At 43.1% G+C, this 17,068-nt stretch overlaps 1 protein-coding gene across 2 annotated transcripts; it reads right to left on the reverse strand.

Moving 5' to 3' along the window:
- Nucleotides 1-208: 208 nt before the first annotated feature.
- Nucleotides 209-14,226, reverse strand: LOC125515774 (uncharacterized). Of its 2 annotated transcripts, XM_048681274.2 has the most exons (8): nucleotides 14,061-14,226; nucleotides 5,889-12,647; nucleotides 4,919-5,377; nucleotides 4,548-4,838; nucleotides 3,677-3,763; nucleotides 3,023-3,262; nucleotides 2,770-2,898; nucleotides 209-2,691 (listed from the first exon to the last, which is right to left on the reverse strand). In XM_048681274.2, the coding sequence occupies exons 1-8, from the start codon at nucleotides 14,100-14,102 to the stop codon at nucleotides 424-426; spliced, it is 10,275 nt and encodes a 3,424-aa protein (XP_048537231.2). In that variant the 5' UTR covers nucleotides 14,103-14,226; the 3' UTR covers nucleotides 209-423. The 2 variants fall into 2 exon arrangements, with proteins under 2 accessions (XP_048537231.2, XP_048537232.2); XM_048681275.2 differs by lacking the exon at nucleotides 3,677-3,763.
- Between the last annotated feature and the right edge of the window lie 2,842 nt (nucleotides 14,227-17,068).

Below are 17,068 nucleotides of genomic sequence, written 5' to 3' on the forward strand. Positions count from 1 at the left end.
TCTGATACTCTGGTTGGCATTGCATGTTCCTTCTAGTAATTTCTTTCAATCATTCTAAGCTCACACTGATCAGAACCAGACCAAAACACAAAGTAACCTCACATAGTTGTAGGAGGAAAGACAAAGTATGTTGCGTGGTGATCATGAAAAGTGAACATATATTAGTGAAAAAGGAAGACGCAACCTGACTTTCTCATATCGCACTCAGTTATGCCTCAAACTCAAACAATTACCAAACCTTGATTTACACACTATCTATATTTACAAATCGTTCTTCAATCACACAACATTTCAATGCAATGGCCATAGCGAAACCTTGATGTTTACTAGTACCATCACGCTATACTAGACCTCAAGTAAATAGCATACAAATGTACAAATAGCAACAAAAATCAATATACACACACTAAGGTGAATGCAGTCTCAAGCTTTTGGTGATTCAGATTTTGTGTGCCCAGGCTTGCCTATAATAGCTTTCTTCACTTTTGCTAGTTGGTGCTTTACCTTTGATCCGACACCAGATAAGATATTATGCTTTTTAGGTGATGCCTTCTGCCCTGCCTCTCGGTCTTCAATTTTCGTTGGTGCGTCATCAGTGAAATTCTTAGCTTCCTCGTCACCATTTGTCTTCTTGTCATAACTCTTCTCTTCTGCCATGTTTGATACATCTTTCTTTGGACTTTCTTCTTCATCTGTGCTGAACTCTGGCTCTTTTATATCCACAACATTTTCTTCACTCCCAGGAGCTTCTGTTAGTGAAACCACATCGAGATCACGTTTCTGATTGTGTGACGCCTTCTGTACTACTCCTTGTTCTTCAACTTTGGTTTTCGCTTCATCAGGGAGACTCTTAGCTTCCTGTGCACCCTTTGTCTTCTCATCATAAGTTTTCTCTCCTGCCATATTTGATTCATCTTTCTTTGGACTTTGTTCTTCATCTGTGCTGAATTCTGGCTTTGACTCCACAATTTTTTCTTCAGCCTCAGGAGCTTCTTCTGGTGAAGCCACATCGAGATCATGCTGATGAACCTGTGAATTAAATGTTTCTTGCTCTTCCTGTGATTGTGTGTTCACTGTTTGCACATGGCCATCGACAGTTTTGTTTACATTCACTTCTTTGATCACAGGCTCTCTTATGGGCAAAGAAATCTGATCACCTTCATCAGATCCTTCAGGAGATTCTTGTGCAACTTCCATCTCCTGCAGCTTCTGCAAATCAGATTCTCCTGGCTTGTCTAGCAGGTTGTTCTTCTCCATCACAATTTGGTCGCCTGCAGATTCATCTTGCTTATCTTGGTCTATATGCAAGCTGGAACCATCTAACTGAATTTCCAAAGCTTTCTCAGAGTTGTCTAGTTCACTGTTTGAGAACTTAGAGCTTTGTTTTTCGTCCTTGCATTCTGAGCCTGCAGAAATCCCCTTTTCAGGAACCAAAATTATCTCATTGCCCATAACTGGTTCAGTAATTTCACCCTTCTGCTCATCAGATATTGCTTCTGTGCCTTTCTGCGAGATATCATGCTCATTTTCTATCTGTTCTTCTGTAACTCCACCTGTGGTGGTTGTCTGCTGATTCTTTTCTTCCTTGTCTACTCCATTCTCCAGTTCTGCCTCTACAGTACTTTCGGCCTCAGTGTTGGAAGATTCATTGGACTCTTCTCTTTTTGTGCTCAGGGGACTTTGAAGATCGTCAGTGTCATTAGGCAAATTCTTTTCATCACCCATATTTGGTTCTGTCAACAAGAGTGTTTGCCCGGACACTGCATCAGAACTTCTATTTTCAGGTAAAGGCTTGTGCTGAAGGTCTGTTATTCCTTCCTCTAATGTGTCCTCTTGAGAAACCTTTGGGTTTGTTATGTCATGAAGGTTGCTCTTCAAGCTTCCTTCTTCAATCTGTGTTGTCGCTTCCATATGTTCCTGACAAACAGAATTGGTTGCCTTTTCACCCAGCTTGATGTCTCTAGTTTCCATTTCTGTAGTTAGGCCAGATCCACCAGGTACCATTTCACTAGAAGTTTCACCCTGGACATTGTTTTGGCATACTGGTGCTTCCAAATCATGAGTGTCCCTATTGAGCTCTTCATCCTTTTCCAGCTTGATATCATGTGTTTCTTCAGAGCCTTCTATATTATGTTTTCCTTGTTCAAAGATGCGTTCATTGTCCACCTTATTTTCTGTTGGGATTGGCACCAAGCTTTCTTCCTGTTGTGAGGTGATCAAAGAACTGCCATCTTTTGTGGTTTCTTCTTGCTTCTTTTCAGCCTTAAATTCCGAATTTCCATCTGGCTCATTGCTCTCTTTTCCCATTATCAGGTTCATCAGAAAATGGGAGACAGGCAAATAACTCTGTTCAGCTTCTTTTTCTTCTTTCTCTGTGTCATCAGTTTCTTGCTCTTGTACGTTCTCTCCATCTTGTTCTTTGGTTATTTGACTCTCTTCTTGCTCTTCTGATTCGGTGGGGAGTGGCTTCTCTGGAAACAACTCTCTTTCTGTTACCTCTAAGCCAGATGCCTGTTCGGTTTCATTTCCATCCACGGCGGAGTGTGCAGGAAGAGCAGGCTTATGATGTTCATTGTCTTCGTTCATACTTTCTCCTGATGCTGTAACTGCAGGTGAAGCCTCAAGATTCCTTCTGTTGTCCTCAATGGTCTCAAGATTTTCATCAGATAGTGCCATATCAGATCCACCAGCCTAGATTGGAAAAATGAAATTAGCTTTAAAAGAACAAACTTAAATCTTCATTAATAGCTAAGGAATTTGTCCACTGACCTTATCGTAGATTGCTTCACCGCGTTTGACTGATTCAGTGACTGCTGTATAGCCAGTCGCCATTTCCTCATTCGAGTCAGTTTCAACTTCTGCACCATTCTGCTCTGTTGCCAACTTGTCATCTACAACCTGAATGATAGATTTCCCCCCACTTATTTCTCTTACTATAAAGTAACAGCCTTAATAATTTATTAAAAGAAGATTTGACCAGAAAATTTGGTCGCACAAACTTTTTAAGAGTATCAGTACTGACCTTTGGATGAAAGCTCAAGTCCTGCAGTCCAGACGCCTCTTCATCTACAAGTTTGGTCTCAATTTCGTCATGATTAACATTGGTGTCTTCATTTTGTATTTCTTCCTTCTTTTCCACTTCATCAACGATCTCTTCTTCTGATGCTTGAATGGCCTGCATACCATCATTGGCGTTGTTTATGCATTCTTTCTCTTCGGAGTGCACTCTGGATTCAACATTCTGAGGAACCACTGTAGGATCCTGCACATCAATTAATTGCTCATTTTGCTGATCATTATTATATCATTAAATATTAGATGGAGCATGACTGGTATCTTTGTTAACGGCAGATGAAGAAACAAGCTACTCTCTACCACTGAAATTACAGACGCAGATGCTGTATAGAAGATTTTTTTCTACTGGCTGTAAAGCTCAAGCTCATGTCTCTTCATTTTATTGATATTCTGTATTGCCTGTACAATTTGTTTTGTTATCGCAATCTTACTTTGACTTTCTTTAATGTTAATCTTATCTGCTGTTAAAAAAAGGGGGATTATCTTTAAAGGAGTCCAGATGTTTTCATCTTTGATATAGTTACCATAAAAATGGAAAAGGATTATTATTATTTTCAAAGTATATGAAATCATGAGCAGTAATCACGTCAATAATTCTTACATTCTCTAGCATTTCTTCATTTGAAGGAGCTAGGTCAGATGCTTTCTGAAGATCCTTCTCGACGGGTAATCCCAAATAATTTTCAACCTACAAGATGAGTAAAAAACATAGTTTTTTTAGCATTACTGTTGAGAAGTCCATCAGTTCAGACTTTTGGTTGCGTTGGCTAGTGCATGAAGCTTAACATGGTATCAAAGCTAAGGTCTTGAGTTCAGTCCTGGCTTTCCCAGTTTATCCAAAATTGCTGTTCCCCCCTTGTGTCCATGTATAGGCCTCTTGAGCCATACCTCTGAGTCTATCCACATGTTGACTTCCCACGCCACATGTGAGAGGGGGTGTTGAAGTGTATATGTGGATTGCCTAGCGCTTTCCATCAGTTCGGACTTTTGGTTGCATTGGCTAGTGCATGAAGCTTAACAGTTTCCACCAATCATGACTTCATGAGTACTGTGTTTTTTAGCTCTTTACTGTAAAATTTTAACATATGTTGGTGTATGCCATTGTGAACTCCGTATGAGTCATTCCGATATATTTACTTCAATCTTAATGATGCTTCTGCTTAATAGCGAGCCGTTTAATTATGAAGTGCACTGGGATGGAGATGATGATATATCACAAGATGGAGATGATAATTCTTGAAAAAAAATGCTTGCTAATCAATGTTTTACATTACGCTCAGGGTGATATCAGTTACGTGTATTAGGAATATCTTGCCCTTTAAAATTTAACAGTTAGCATGGAAAATTGGTGTTTATTAGAACAGTACTAAAAGTTTTAACTTTGAACTTATGTGGTCCAGCATATAAGTTTTTAATGAAACAAGATCATGCCTAAATTTCTCATACTGTGCTAATTAAAATTTTGGACTGACCTCTTCATTTTTAGTTTCATCAGTTGTTCCATCCTGTTCATCAGTAGAAGTTTTTGCTACTGCTGCATCTATTTCTGTATTCTCCTTCTCATCTTCATTATATTTTTCAGCATCAGCATCAGTATATAAAGTGCCAGTGTTGTTGGGTGCATCTTCTTGTGCAGTTGTTTCTTCTATTTCCGTGGAGTTCTCAACCTTCGCATCTGTAACGCTTGGAATGGATTCTTGGGCTATATGTAGGGTTTGTTCATTCTTGAGCATTTCAGTAGTCACTGCCTCTGTTTGTTCAGCCTGGACAATCATTAAATAGGAGGTGCATGAGAAAAATTTGAAGATAAATTACAAAATGCATCGAGTTATAGAATCTTCACCTCAAACACATCAGCGTCGTCTTTCCTATTTGTCGTGACAATTTCGTTGCTCTGGGGCTCCAATATTGTCTCTCTGGTGAAATCAGCCCTACTGTCATCACGTTTCTGCTCATCTGTCTGTATTTCTTCCGTTTGCTTTTCAATCGCCTCATCTTCTTTCTTCTGCTGATCCAAGTTAACCTTTTGCACGTGGTCATCTGGCTGCTCAGTGGTTAAATCTACTGACCGCTCACACACTTGCATTTGAAGCTCCACATTGTGAAGTTGCTCGTCATCTTGATCATCGGTATGGTCACCACTATGTTCAATTACAGATTTTGGCAGTTCTTTGATTTGCTCAATATTGTTTGAAGTCCCTACTGTATCTTCACCAGAAATTTGTACAACATCTTCCTCAGTAGCGCTCTCGTCCTTGTGAGTTGTGAAAGCAGTTTTTTCACCCAAGTCAGATGATTCGTCCTGTATCAAATGCATCAGTGAGCATGCTCAAATTCAGACGAGTAGTGGTAATATTTCGCTGCTGTTATAGATTGCAGAATTATGCAATCGAAATGGAATGCTTTTAAAGTACAAATCTTCAATCTAGTTGCACTTTACAACTTCAGGCAATAATCAGTTTTACATCACTTGGTTAGATCTTTGTAATTTTTTGTATACACCATCATTGTCAGACAATGATAGTAGTGAATCTACAAGTCGATAATTACAGAGTTATGATGGATGAGCTTCTATGTGTCTCTTGCTAGATACAATGTTGCAGCGGAATTAGATATACCGAGGTTATTTATTCAGTTTAACCAAAACGACCTACTTAAAAAAATTAATCATGCAAATATCAGTTTCAGTATATTTCGGAGTTCTGAACAAGTTTAGCACTACCTACATCTTTTAATATCTAACATATATGCAAGTGATATAAGTGCTAAACGTCTCAAATAGATGAAAGAAACTATCGGTTAAGGGCACATACCTTTTGTTCTCTTGGCTCTTGTATTTCCTCTTTGATGTTTTCATCCGCCAAGATTGCATTGCTGATTTCATTTCCCAAGTTCTCTTCGTCTAACTCAACAGGATTTTGTTCTGGCGCCGTTCCATTATCTGTTGGAGATGCTTCCTCCAAAGTAGCAACTTCTGTTTTTTGAGAGGAAATTTCTTCCCCGTTGATGGCTTCAGTGGCCGTGATTTCTTCTGCTTCATCCATGTCATTTACTTGTTGAATATCAGAAGTTGGCTCAACTGTTGCTATATCACGTTCTGAAACTGGCTCCTCTAAACCAGGATCTTGGCTTAAATGGGAGGCTTCTTCACCTTCAGTAGCATCAATACATTTGTTTTCTTCCACTGATTCTAGTCCATGCTCTTGTTTAGAATCAGCAAGCGGGCCGATTTCATTTGCAGCATTGTCTTCTGCAGTTGGTTCTTCAAGGGTGGCACCATTACTTTGGCCTGTTTCTTCTGCCTTTACAAGTTGACCCTTGCTGTCTTCAGCCAATTCTGATTGATGTGCTGATTGGACAAGCAAATTTGGGTCAGTTCCCGGTTCACTGCTGGCATTCTGTACATGTGTATCTTGAGTATGCTCTACTACTGCTGTTTCTTCTTCTGTTGGAGTAAGCTCAGCAGAAGTAGAAACAATGCTTTGTTGAGGTTCCCCTTGGTTTTCTGTGGTGTCAGTGCATGCCTTATCTTCGACTGCTTCTTGTTCTGGGACTTGTTGAATATCAGGAAGTGCTGCACTTGCTGTTAAACTGTCATCTGTGCTCTCATGAGGGATTTCTCCAGTCTCCATGGCTTCAGTGTCATTTATCTCTTCTGCTGGGACATTATCCGGTGTTATACCGTCTTGTGCTTCAACAGGTTCAATATTCTTCATCTCTTCTAGTGCTGGCTCCTTTGCTAGCGGTACATCGATTTGTACGTCAGCAGCTGCCTCATCCGCAAGAGTAACATCTTCAGTGAGCTCACTGATGTTTGTATCAGCGCTCTTGTGGACTGCTTCAGTTTCCATGGTTTCAGTGTCCTTCACCTCTTCAGCTGGCAGGTCAGTTGCTGATTTGTTTTCTTCCACCTCAACAGGTTCAGTATTCTTGAGCTCTTCTAGTTCTGGCACTTGTGCTTGTGGTATATCATCTGTTGCCTCAGCTGCTATTACATGTTCTTCAGGAGCTGCCTCATCTGCATGAGCAATATTGCCTTTTACATCCTCGGTGAGCTCATTGATGTTTGGATCAGTGCTCTCATTGATTGCTTCAGTTTCCTTGGTTTCAGTCTCCTTCACCTCTTCTGTCGGCAGGTCACTCGCTGATATGAATTCTTCCACTTCAACTGGTTCAGTATTCTTGATTTCTTCTAGGTCTCGCTCTTGTGCTCGTGGAATATCAACTGTTGCCTTGGATGCTATTACATGCTCTTCAGGAGCTGCCTCGTCTGCATGAGCAACATTGCTTGTCACATCCTCAGTGAGCTCGCTGATGTTTGCATCAGGGCTCTCATTGATTGCTTCAGTTTCCTTCACCTCTTCTGCTTGCAGGTCACTTGCTGATCTATTTTCTTCCACCTCAACAGGTTCAGTATTTTTGATCTCTTCTGGTTCTGGCTCCTGTGCTTGTGGTATGTCAACTGTTCTCTCAGCTACTGTTACGTGCTCTGCATGAGGTTCCTCATCTGCAAGAACAATATTGCTTTTCACATCCTCATTGAGCTCGCTGATGTTTGCATCAGTCCTTCCGCTGATTGCTTCAGTTTCCTTGGGTTCAATTTCCTTGACCTCTTCTGCTGACAGGTCACCTGCTTCAGTATTCTTGATCTCTTCTAGCTCCGGCTCTTGTGCTTGTGGTATATCGACTGTTGTCTTAGCTACTGTTACATGTTCTTCATGAGCTGCCTCACCTATAAGAGCAACGTTGCTTTCCATATCTTCAGTGAGCTCACTGATGTTTGCATCAGTGCTCTCGTTGATTGCTTCAGTTTCCCTGGCTTCAGTGTCCTTCACCGCTTCTGCCGGCATGTCACTCACTGATGTGTTTTCTTCCACCTCAACAGGTTCAAAATTCTCAATCTCTTCTAGTTCTGGCTCTTGTGCTCGTGGAATATCAACTGTTGCCTCAGTTGCTGTTACATGCTCTTCAGGAGCTGCCTCGTCTGCACGAGTAACATTGCTTGTCACATCCCCTGTGATCTCGCTGATGTTTGCATCAGTGCTCTCATTAATTGCTTCAGTTTCCTTCACCTCTTCCGCTGGCAGGTCACCTGCTGATCTGTTTTCTTTCACCTCATCAGGTTCAACTCTCATGAGCTCTTGTAGTTCTGATACTAGTGCTTGTGGTATATCAACTGCTACCTCAGCTGCTATTACATGCTCTTCTGGAGCTGCCTCATCTGCACGAGTAACATTACTTTTCACATCCTCAGTGAGTTCACTGATGTTTGCATCAGCGCTCTCGGTTATTGCTTCTGTTTCTTTGGCTTCAGGGTCCTTCACCTCTTCTGCCGGCTGATCACTTACTGATATGTTTTCTTCCACTTCAACAGTTTCAGTATTCTTGATTTCTTCTAGTTCTGGATCTTGTGCTTGTGGTATGTCAACTGTTGCCTCAGTTGCTATCACATGTTCTTCAGGAGCTGCCTCGTCTGCAAGAGCAACATTAGTTTTGACATCCTCAGTGAGCTCACTGATGTTCGCATCAGTGCTCTCATTGATTGCTTCAGTGTCTTTCACCTCTTCTGCCTGCATGTCACTTGCTGACATGTTTTCTTCCACCTCAACAGGTTCAGTGTTCTTGATCTCTTCTAGTTCCAGCTCCTGTGGTTGTGGTATATCAACTGCTGTCTCAGCTACTGTTACATGCTCTTCATGAGGTTCCTCGGCTGCAAGAGCAACATTGCATTTCACCTCCTCGGTGAGCTCGGTGGTGTTTGCATCAGCACTCTTGTTGATTGCTTCAGTGTCCTTCACCTCTTCTGCTGGCAGTTCACTTGCTGATACGTTTTCTTCCACTTCAACAGGTTCAGTATTCTTCATCTCTTCTACTTCTGGCTCTTGTGCTTGTAGCATATCAACTGTATCATCAGCTACTGTTACATGTTCTTCAGGAGCGCCCTCGCCTGGAAGAGCAACATTGTTTTTCACATCTTCAGGGAGCTCACTGTTGTTTGCATCAGTGCTCTCGTTGATTGCTTCAGTCTCCACGGCTTCAGTATCCTTCACCTCTTCTGCTGGCAGATCATTTGCTGATATGTTTCCTTCCAATTCAGCAGGTTCACTATTCTTGATCTCTTCTAGGTCTGGCTCTTGCGGTTGTGGTATAGCACCAGTTGCCTCTGTTGCTTTTGCATGTTCATCAGGAGCTGCCTCGTCTGCAAGGGCAACATTGCTTTTCACATCATTGATGAGCTCGCTAATGTTTGCACCAGTACTCTCATGAGGGATCATCTCAGTTTCCATGGCTTCAATGTCCTTGATCTCTTCTGCTGGCAGGTCCCTTGCTATTATATTATCTTCCACTTCAACATATTCACTATTCTTGATCTCTTCTAATTCTGGCTCTTGTGGTTGTGGTATAGCAGCAGTTGCCTCTGTTGCTTTTACATCTTCATCAGGAGCTGCCTCATCTTCAAGAGCAACATTGCTTTTGGCATCTTCAGTGAGATCACCAATATTTGCAACAGGGCTCTCATAGTGGATTTCTGCAACCTCTATGGCTTCATTGTCCTTCACCTCTTCTGCTGGCAGGTCATCTGTCGTTACATTGTCATGCACCTCAACGGGCTCAGTATTCTCCATTGGTGGTATATCAACATGTGCCCCAGATTCCTGTACGTGTTCTCTGGGGGTTTCCTCCTCAGCAATTGCATCAGTGCTTTTCACATCTTTACTTTCCTCCCTCACTATTGCTGATTCTAAATTCTCTGCTTGAGTGGCAGGACTGGGTTCTGTCATCTCGTTATCTTCTGGTGTGGACTGCTCAGAACCAGAGACAGTGTGAGATGGGGAGATGCCTTGAGGTTCAGTAGCTTCAGTGTCCCTGAATTCAACCGGTTCTGGCTCTTGAAGCTGTTGAATGTTAACATCTGTCAGGATTGCTGTGTTATCTTCTGTTGCTATTTGTGGCTCATTTTCTGTCAAATTTTCTTCAGCATCTGTTTGATGGGAAGCTTCTTCAATTTGAACATCCTCACTGTTACCAATCTTTTGTGATTCGAGCTCCTTTGCTTGTACATCACCAGTTGGGTCACTTGATAGTAACTTGTCTTCTTGTGCTGTTTCTCCAACGATAGTCCCACTGTTCTGGTTGGATATTTCTTCAGTTTTCACATCATCAGGTTTCTCTATGAGCTCTTCGGTTTGTACTTCTTTGATATCAGAAGCTGCTTCTTTTGCTGTTTCATCTTTTGGAACAGACATGCTTTCTTGCGAGATAGCTCGAGGCTTAGTGGCTTCACTGTCTCTCATTTCTTCAGCAGGTTCTGGTTCCAGGATCTGTGGTTCACTCACTGCCATATTTTCTTCTGTTTTGTGATCTTCTGACTGAGTAGCATCACTTTGAGGCATTTCTTGGCCTTCAGTGGCTTCATTGCTGCTCACTTCTGCTGATTCCATCACAAGCGACTCACTTATGGTTAGGTTATCTTCATGAGTTGGGTTCTCAATGACGGCAGCATCCATTTCACCAGATGCTTCACTCACTTCAGTAAATTCAGCATTCTTCTTCTTTTCTGACTGTAGCTCCTGCGCTGATTGCATATCAACAGCTGGCTCTCTGGCAAGATCATCACAACTTACTTCACGTGCTGTTATATTTTGTTCTGAAGCAGGCTCCTCAGAAATGGAAACATTGCTTTCCTGGGGGAGAGCTTCAGTTTTAATGGCTTCAGTATCCTCCACGCTTACTGTTGATTCAGTCTTTGGCACATCACTCGGTATAATATCTTCTTGAGCTGCGTCATTCAAGAGAGCAGGATGCCTTAGGTCAGAAGCTTCTTCTGTTTCAACAGGTTCAGTGTTCTGTATTTCTTCTGTTTCAAGCCCCCGTATTTGCTGTTCAGGCACATCTTCACTTGTTAGCACATTGTTTTCTTGATCTGCCTCTTCAACAGTTGCCGCACTAGAGGTTTCGACGATATTCTCAGCTGTGTTCTCCTTGATTTCTTCTACTGATGCTACATTTTCTACCTCTTGGGCATCACAGCTTGGTACTTCTGCTGTTACATCATCTTTTACAGAGTCCTCCTCAGGAGCAGAAATAGTTCTTTCATGGCAGATTTCTTGAGTCTCAGAAACTTCTGCGTGCTTAACTTCAGCTGATCCTTGTTCCAGGGTTTGCTGGATATCATCATTCGATGGCTCAATTGCCGTAGAATTATCTTCTGTTACTAGCTCCTCTGAAGCAGCAGCATGACTTTGTTGAGTGATTTCTTGAGTTTCAGTGGCTCCAGTGTCCTTCACCTCTTCTTTTAATCCTATCACCTGGGGCTCACATGCTGGTACACTGTCTCCTTCTGCAAGGTTATTGATGACATCAGCATGTGGTTGATTGGAAGCTTCATCCATGTCGACAGTTCCAGTGTTCTGAGGTTCTTCTTCTTCCAACCCTTGAACTGGCTGCATATCTTCTATTGCCTCCTTATCTTCGGTTGCATCTTCAGCAATTGTCACATTGCTTTGATCGGAGGTTTCTTCAGCTTTGGCATCTTCAAGAGCCTTTATTTCTTCTGACTCCACATTATTTAAATGTTGGAGGTCAGAACTTGGTTCAGTGATTGTTGCATTATCTTCTGGAGTTGCCTCCTCAGAAGCAATACCACTTTGGTGAACTGTTTGCTCAGTATCAACTTCTTTGGCATCTGCTATTTCTTCTGCTAATCCCTGGTTTTGCACTTCTTGAACATCAAGAGCTGGCTCCCTTGTCACTGCATCATGTTCTGGAGTTGTCTCCTCAGAGGTGGACACATTGCTCTCATGAGAAGTTTCTTCAGTTTTTTCAGGCAGAGGGTCACTGGTTTCTTCTGTTGATTCTTGGTTCAGCACTTCTTGATCACCACCACTAGTATTCGGAAGGGCGTCAGGCTCATCCACATTAGGCTCCAAAGAAGTTTGGACTCCAGCAGGTGCTTCAGCTACAACCTCTTCACCAGGAATACATGGCACAGTTGCGGGTTGTGTGTCCTCAGTTACTTCTTCTGGTTCCAGATTGTGGCCTTGTTGAGCATCAATTGTTGGCTCAACATCATTGTCAGGCTGCAGTGTGTCTTTGTGCACCATTTTGCTCTCTATTGCAGCACCTTCTACATCTTGTTGACAATGTTCTTTTGGCTCTTCATTATCATGTTTTAGAAGGCTGGTATCTTCTGCAGTGTTCTCAACATGGCCTAAAGAATCAATTGCCTCTTCGCCATTACTTGTGCTGCTCTGATCGGTGCTTATTCCATCTGGTGAAGCTTCTACCTGCTCGTTACCTTTCTGACCATTTTCTCGTGGCTTCTCATTAGCGATCTTCCCTTCTTTCATATGACCATTCAGAGAAGCATGTGTACCATTTGGGGTATCTTCTTGAGGAATTTCGACTACAGAGGGTGCTCTTTCTAAAACTTGATCCTCTGTAACCTTCATTCCTTCAGTTGAATCCATGGCTGTTGCCTCGTCCTTCATCTCCCCATGAGATGAAAGCTTGCTGTCTAGGTTCATTTGCAAATGGGTTGTTCCTAGATCCCCAGCTTCCACTTGAATTTCCTGGGAAATATTCAGGTAAATCGAACATTTAACTGAAAGTACACCGAATGCCACTCAGGGTTTGCATAATTACAAAAGACAGGGTGGCAAAAATAATACGATGAACTCTGCATTCTTAGATTTAGTATAGTTTAAAATTGCGTGCTTTCAATAATAATTCATCAAAAGGACATCCAACGACATTAGGCTACTGTACACTATAATACTACAAATATAATTTCCTGCATGACAGCAATGATTTCCGGCTGGCTAATTATGTCTCACTAGTATGTGACACTGAATGGCACATGCAGGTTCAGTGCATCTAAGAGTATTTCAGAGACTGGTCAACAAAATGGCAGGAATAACTTGTTAAACAATACAGCAGTACCACATGCCAACACAGGTGGGCAACCAGCTGAAATCTTAGCTTAGCATATGGGCATCCTAACTGGACAACCTCGTGACTCAAAGAGCCTTGGCAAATTTTTACATATATAATTTTATCTTTAGTGGAATAGTGCTGCAATTATATGCTTCTGCATGCTTTAAGTGACTTTTGTGCGCTTTATGCCTTTGTCTTACCACAGCACACTTGACAATTCACACTCAGTGTAACTTTTAGGCTGAACAGTTCTTATAAATGTTGACCTTCTCGCCATCTATACTGTATTCCTAGACAAACTATTTCCTCTAGATAGCTAGAACCGTTGAAGAAAATATCTAGCGCTTTGTTGAGTTTTCGCTAACAGTATTTTATTAATATCGGTTGAATCTGCATGCCAGTTAACTTCATATCAAGTTCAGGAATGAATTATCAAGTGGACAAACATATGATACGACTAGTGAATTCTTCTGTCAGTAATCAAGAGAACAGAGCAGAGTGTATGATAGGCTTATACTTGTATATGTTGATTTGTTCCGCCCACCAAGTTCCCTGAAACATGATCCTTGGAAACAAGCGATAATACATGCTATTTTCTGTACAATTATATCTGGAAAATAACCTTTTCTGGAAAGCCGGACAGTTTGTTATAAATCAAACTGGAACCTGATCACTCATGTAGTTTCGTTCACTTGTTGCATGCTTTGACTCTGATTCTTTTGTTTAGGAACACAAAAATGTGATCAGTGTCGTTTCAACATACAAAACTGACTGCATGAAGAACCATCCCTAGATGCTAGAGGGAGATTAACAAAACAAAGGGATCGCGGAACCAGAAGTACGATGCAATGATGATATCTATTGGAAACTGGGCAGAGTCTATTGAACTGTTACAAATATGCTCACATCCTCACTGTGCAGCTGATTCCGCGACACTGATGCTTTGTGCGTTGCTTTACATCTTCACAGAGTATGTATGCATGCATGGAAACAGAAGGAAGCAAGTGCTGCAAAGAAACCTCAAGAGACTACAAGGAGCCATTGCGTACCTCCCCATCTGCCGCTTCTCGCGCTTCGTCTTCCGTCGCCATTGCTCCAGATCAGGATGGGAAGAAGGAAAGAAAGAGAAAAAAAAGAAAGAAACAAAGAAAGAATGGGAGGGAGAGAGGGGGAGACAGAGGCCTCTTAACATAAAAGTCTTGTGGGTGCTTGAAAAGCTGGTGGTCTTTATACCGACCTTTCCTCTGTCAGACGTGTTTTCTATTGCCGAGCAGCGGTTAGGAAAGCAGCGACAGACTGACAGTGCTCTTGACAGTGAGTTGGTACTCGCTTAATCACCCACAAACCTTGATTAAGTGGGAGCGATTATCCCCGAAATGGCAGATCAGTGAACATGGAGGCTCAGCATTAGGTGCCAAAATGCCAACTGGTGCTTGGGGCACATGGTAGTGGTAGCTGGACCAGTGTGTTTACAGTCTTGCATCGCCGGGACCCACAGAACCTTTTCCCTGAGGAATTATTGGATCCATAATTGATCGAAGATTATCTCGTTCTTGGATCCTATCTCTCGTTCTTTTTTTGCCTGTAGAGTGCGGCTCGAAATAAGATTTTCGGTGTAAGAATACTATCATCTGCCTCTTTTTTGGTTGCTTGGTATTACATAAACATTAGTAGTACTACATGATTGCCTTTGTGATGTCCCTTCAGGTGCAAATTATCTCCTACCGTTGGATCATTTGTCACATTCAGCTTTGGATGCAAATGGCTAAAGGCGGGCCCCGAAAGGCTGTGTCCAGCTTACCTCTCGATGCACTGGGAATTCAAGCCGACGACGGATCTGCCCAATTTTTCCCGCAGGCCATCGAAAGCTCGGCTGAATCGGATCGTGCGGAAAGCGGGACAGGATGAAAGTAACTTCACCCAAGGAGCAATGGTATGCTGTATTTCCAGGTAAACACTTTCCAGAAAAAGTTATGTTAGCTCAGGTGTCGTTCTTCTCCCTGCATCTTTTTCAGCAGTTGAATCTCAGACGGAATGAATTATTCCGATTTGACAAGAATACTAGTTATGAGAGTCTCTTTGCTGTTGAGATCATTGCTTTATTATGATCCGGAGCCGTGGAAGTCTCGACGCCTGCTAAAGTTACTTATGTCTGCAGACTGCAGGAACCACGAGGGGGGCCAAGGGGCACATCCTGAATATTGAATCTGGTCAAGTGGCTGCTGATGACAGCGATCCACAGGCCACAGCGAGGGAATTCCACATGATCGGCTGCTTTGGAGGAGGAGAACGCCAAGTCGGCCAATCCAAAGGCGCCATGCTGGACCCCCCCCCCCCCCCCCCCCCCCCCCCACGCCATCCAAATTCCTCTTGCAGAAAAGAAACCCACCGACCTGGCCGCCCCCATCCGACCCGTCATCGTCCACGGCGCCTTATAAGAAACTATAACCAAGCTGTTCTTATAAAACCCGAGGCAGGTAATGTTCACGGAATTCATGGATTATCCTACCACACCGCGGCGCCGAAAGAAAGAAAGAAAAGGGAGAAATGGATGGGTTTGGAGCCGAATGGCGATGACATGGATGTCTGCAGAGAAGCTTATCATCAGAGCCCCCAGCCGCCCCCCCGGTGCCCCAGTGGCTCCATCGGATCCGAGTCAGCATCATACGTAGATGCCTAACACTCTGGAGATAAAAGAAGATGAGAGGTTGATGTTTTGTTTGCTGGCACTGTTCGCTTTTGCCCCCCTGGAATATAAGCGGCCGTCACTCCCATCACATGGCCCTCCATTCTATCCTGCTCCACAGGCTAATTAGCAGCCGCCAAAGTGTTACCCCCACCGTTTTAATTAACACTGCTGGATTAAGTTAGCTAATCTCCGCATACGATGATTCTTCAGACATCATCATCATCTGGAAGGTCGAATAGGAGACGAGAGGAGGGATTCATTTGGACGAGAGGAACAGGAGAAGCGAGGGCATTATTTTTAGCCTGTGATGATCGGAGGAGAGGAGTTGGCGATTTTGGCATGCACCGGCCGCGCAGAAAGGCGTCTTGGCATGTTGTGCCGCCAAAGCGCTCGCCACCTAAGGAAGTGATGGCACCGTCACGTCTTGTCATCTGCGAATGTGGACCGTCAGTTCGTTCCGGCAATTTGAGCCTGGCAGGGAATATTTGATAACGATGTTGTAGGTTTAGTATAGGGCGAGCAATTTAATATTTTGCGAAGAGCTAGGGCGGGCAAAACATTGCTAAAGGCGGTGTAGATTGGTGTGGGGTGAGAAGCAATGCTGGTGCAGCTCTGTGTTTGTTTCCTGGAGGTCGTCGATTGGCCGGTGCTCGTGCCGTATACGCCATGAGTTCGTAGGCTGGATGAGAAAGGCAGGGCAAAATTTTACAGGGAGACACAGGAGCTTGAAATGGGTGTATGGATATTGCATATTCCCTTTTTTTTTTGCAAGTGATCCAGATCTGTGATTAAAGTTCATCGGAAGTACAAAGCATCTAAAATATAATGAAGACTACATCAAGATTTCAAGACTACCAAACAACAACTACTGCCGTTAGAACGAGCTATTGATGTGCCGTTGTCGTCGCTCCCCTACCGGAGCTGGCTTGACCTTGTCGATGACAACTGGGAAGTCTTCGTGCACGTGCCCTTAAGGACCAGCGCTCTGAAGCCGCAGTTGTTGCCGTTGAACCCCTGCATAGATCTGAAGCACCTGACACCAAATCTTGTCACATGACGAGAAACCTCTAACCTCACCGCCCCCCAAAAATGATAAGAATCTATGCCGAAGCTTCTTCGACTACGTCTAGATAGACAAACTTGAGGAGGATCGAAGCCTGGAAACAAACTCGAAATAGTGCTGTCGTCCGCCCAAGCGCCACACCCGAGAGGACTAAAAGCATCCCTAACGGCTGCCCTATTTTAGGCACAAAATGGAGGCGGAGTAACAAAATTGGGGCACACAAACTAAATTTTTTTTAGCACGAGAAGTCGCCGTCTCCAACAACAACTCTAAAATAGGGGAGCCACACTGCAGCCGAACCACAA

Source organism: Triticum urartu, chromosome 6A (genome assembly GCF_056163025.1).
Source record: "Triticum urartu cultivar PI428250 chromosome 6A, HENAU_Tu73, whole genome shotgun sequence".
Classification (NCBI taxonomy): domain Eukaryota; kingdom Viridiplantae; phylum Streptophyta; class Magnoliopsida; order Poales; family Poaceae; genus Triticum; species Triticum urartu.

What these genes read in the sequence shown, in the direction of transcription:
- LOC125515774 (XM_048681274.2), bottom strand. Translation starts at nt 14,102, where the DNA reads ATGGCGACGGAAGACGAAGCGCGAGAAGCGGCAGATGGGGAG. An exon ending in ATGAAACTAAAAATGAAGAG is followed by an intron (nt 3,764 to 4,547) that starts GTCAGTCCAAAA and finishes CTCATCTTGTAG; the next exon opens with GTTGAAAATTATTTGGGATT. An exon ending in ACTTGAGCTTTCATCCAAAG is followed by an intron (nt 2,899 to 3,022) that starts GTCAGTACTGAT and finishes TCTATCATTCAG; the next exon opens with GTTGTAGATGACAAGTTGGC.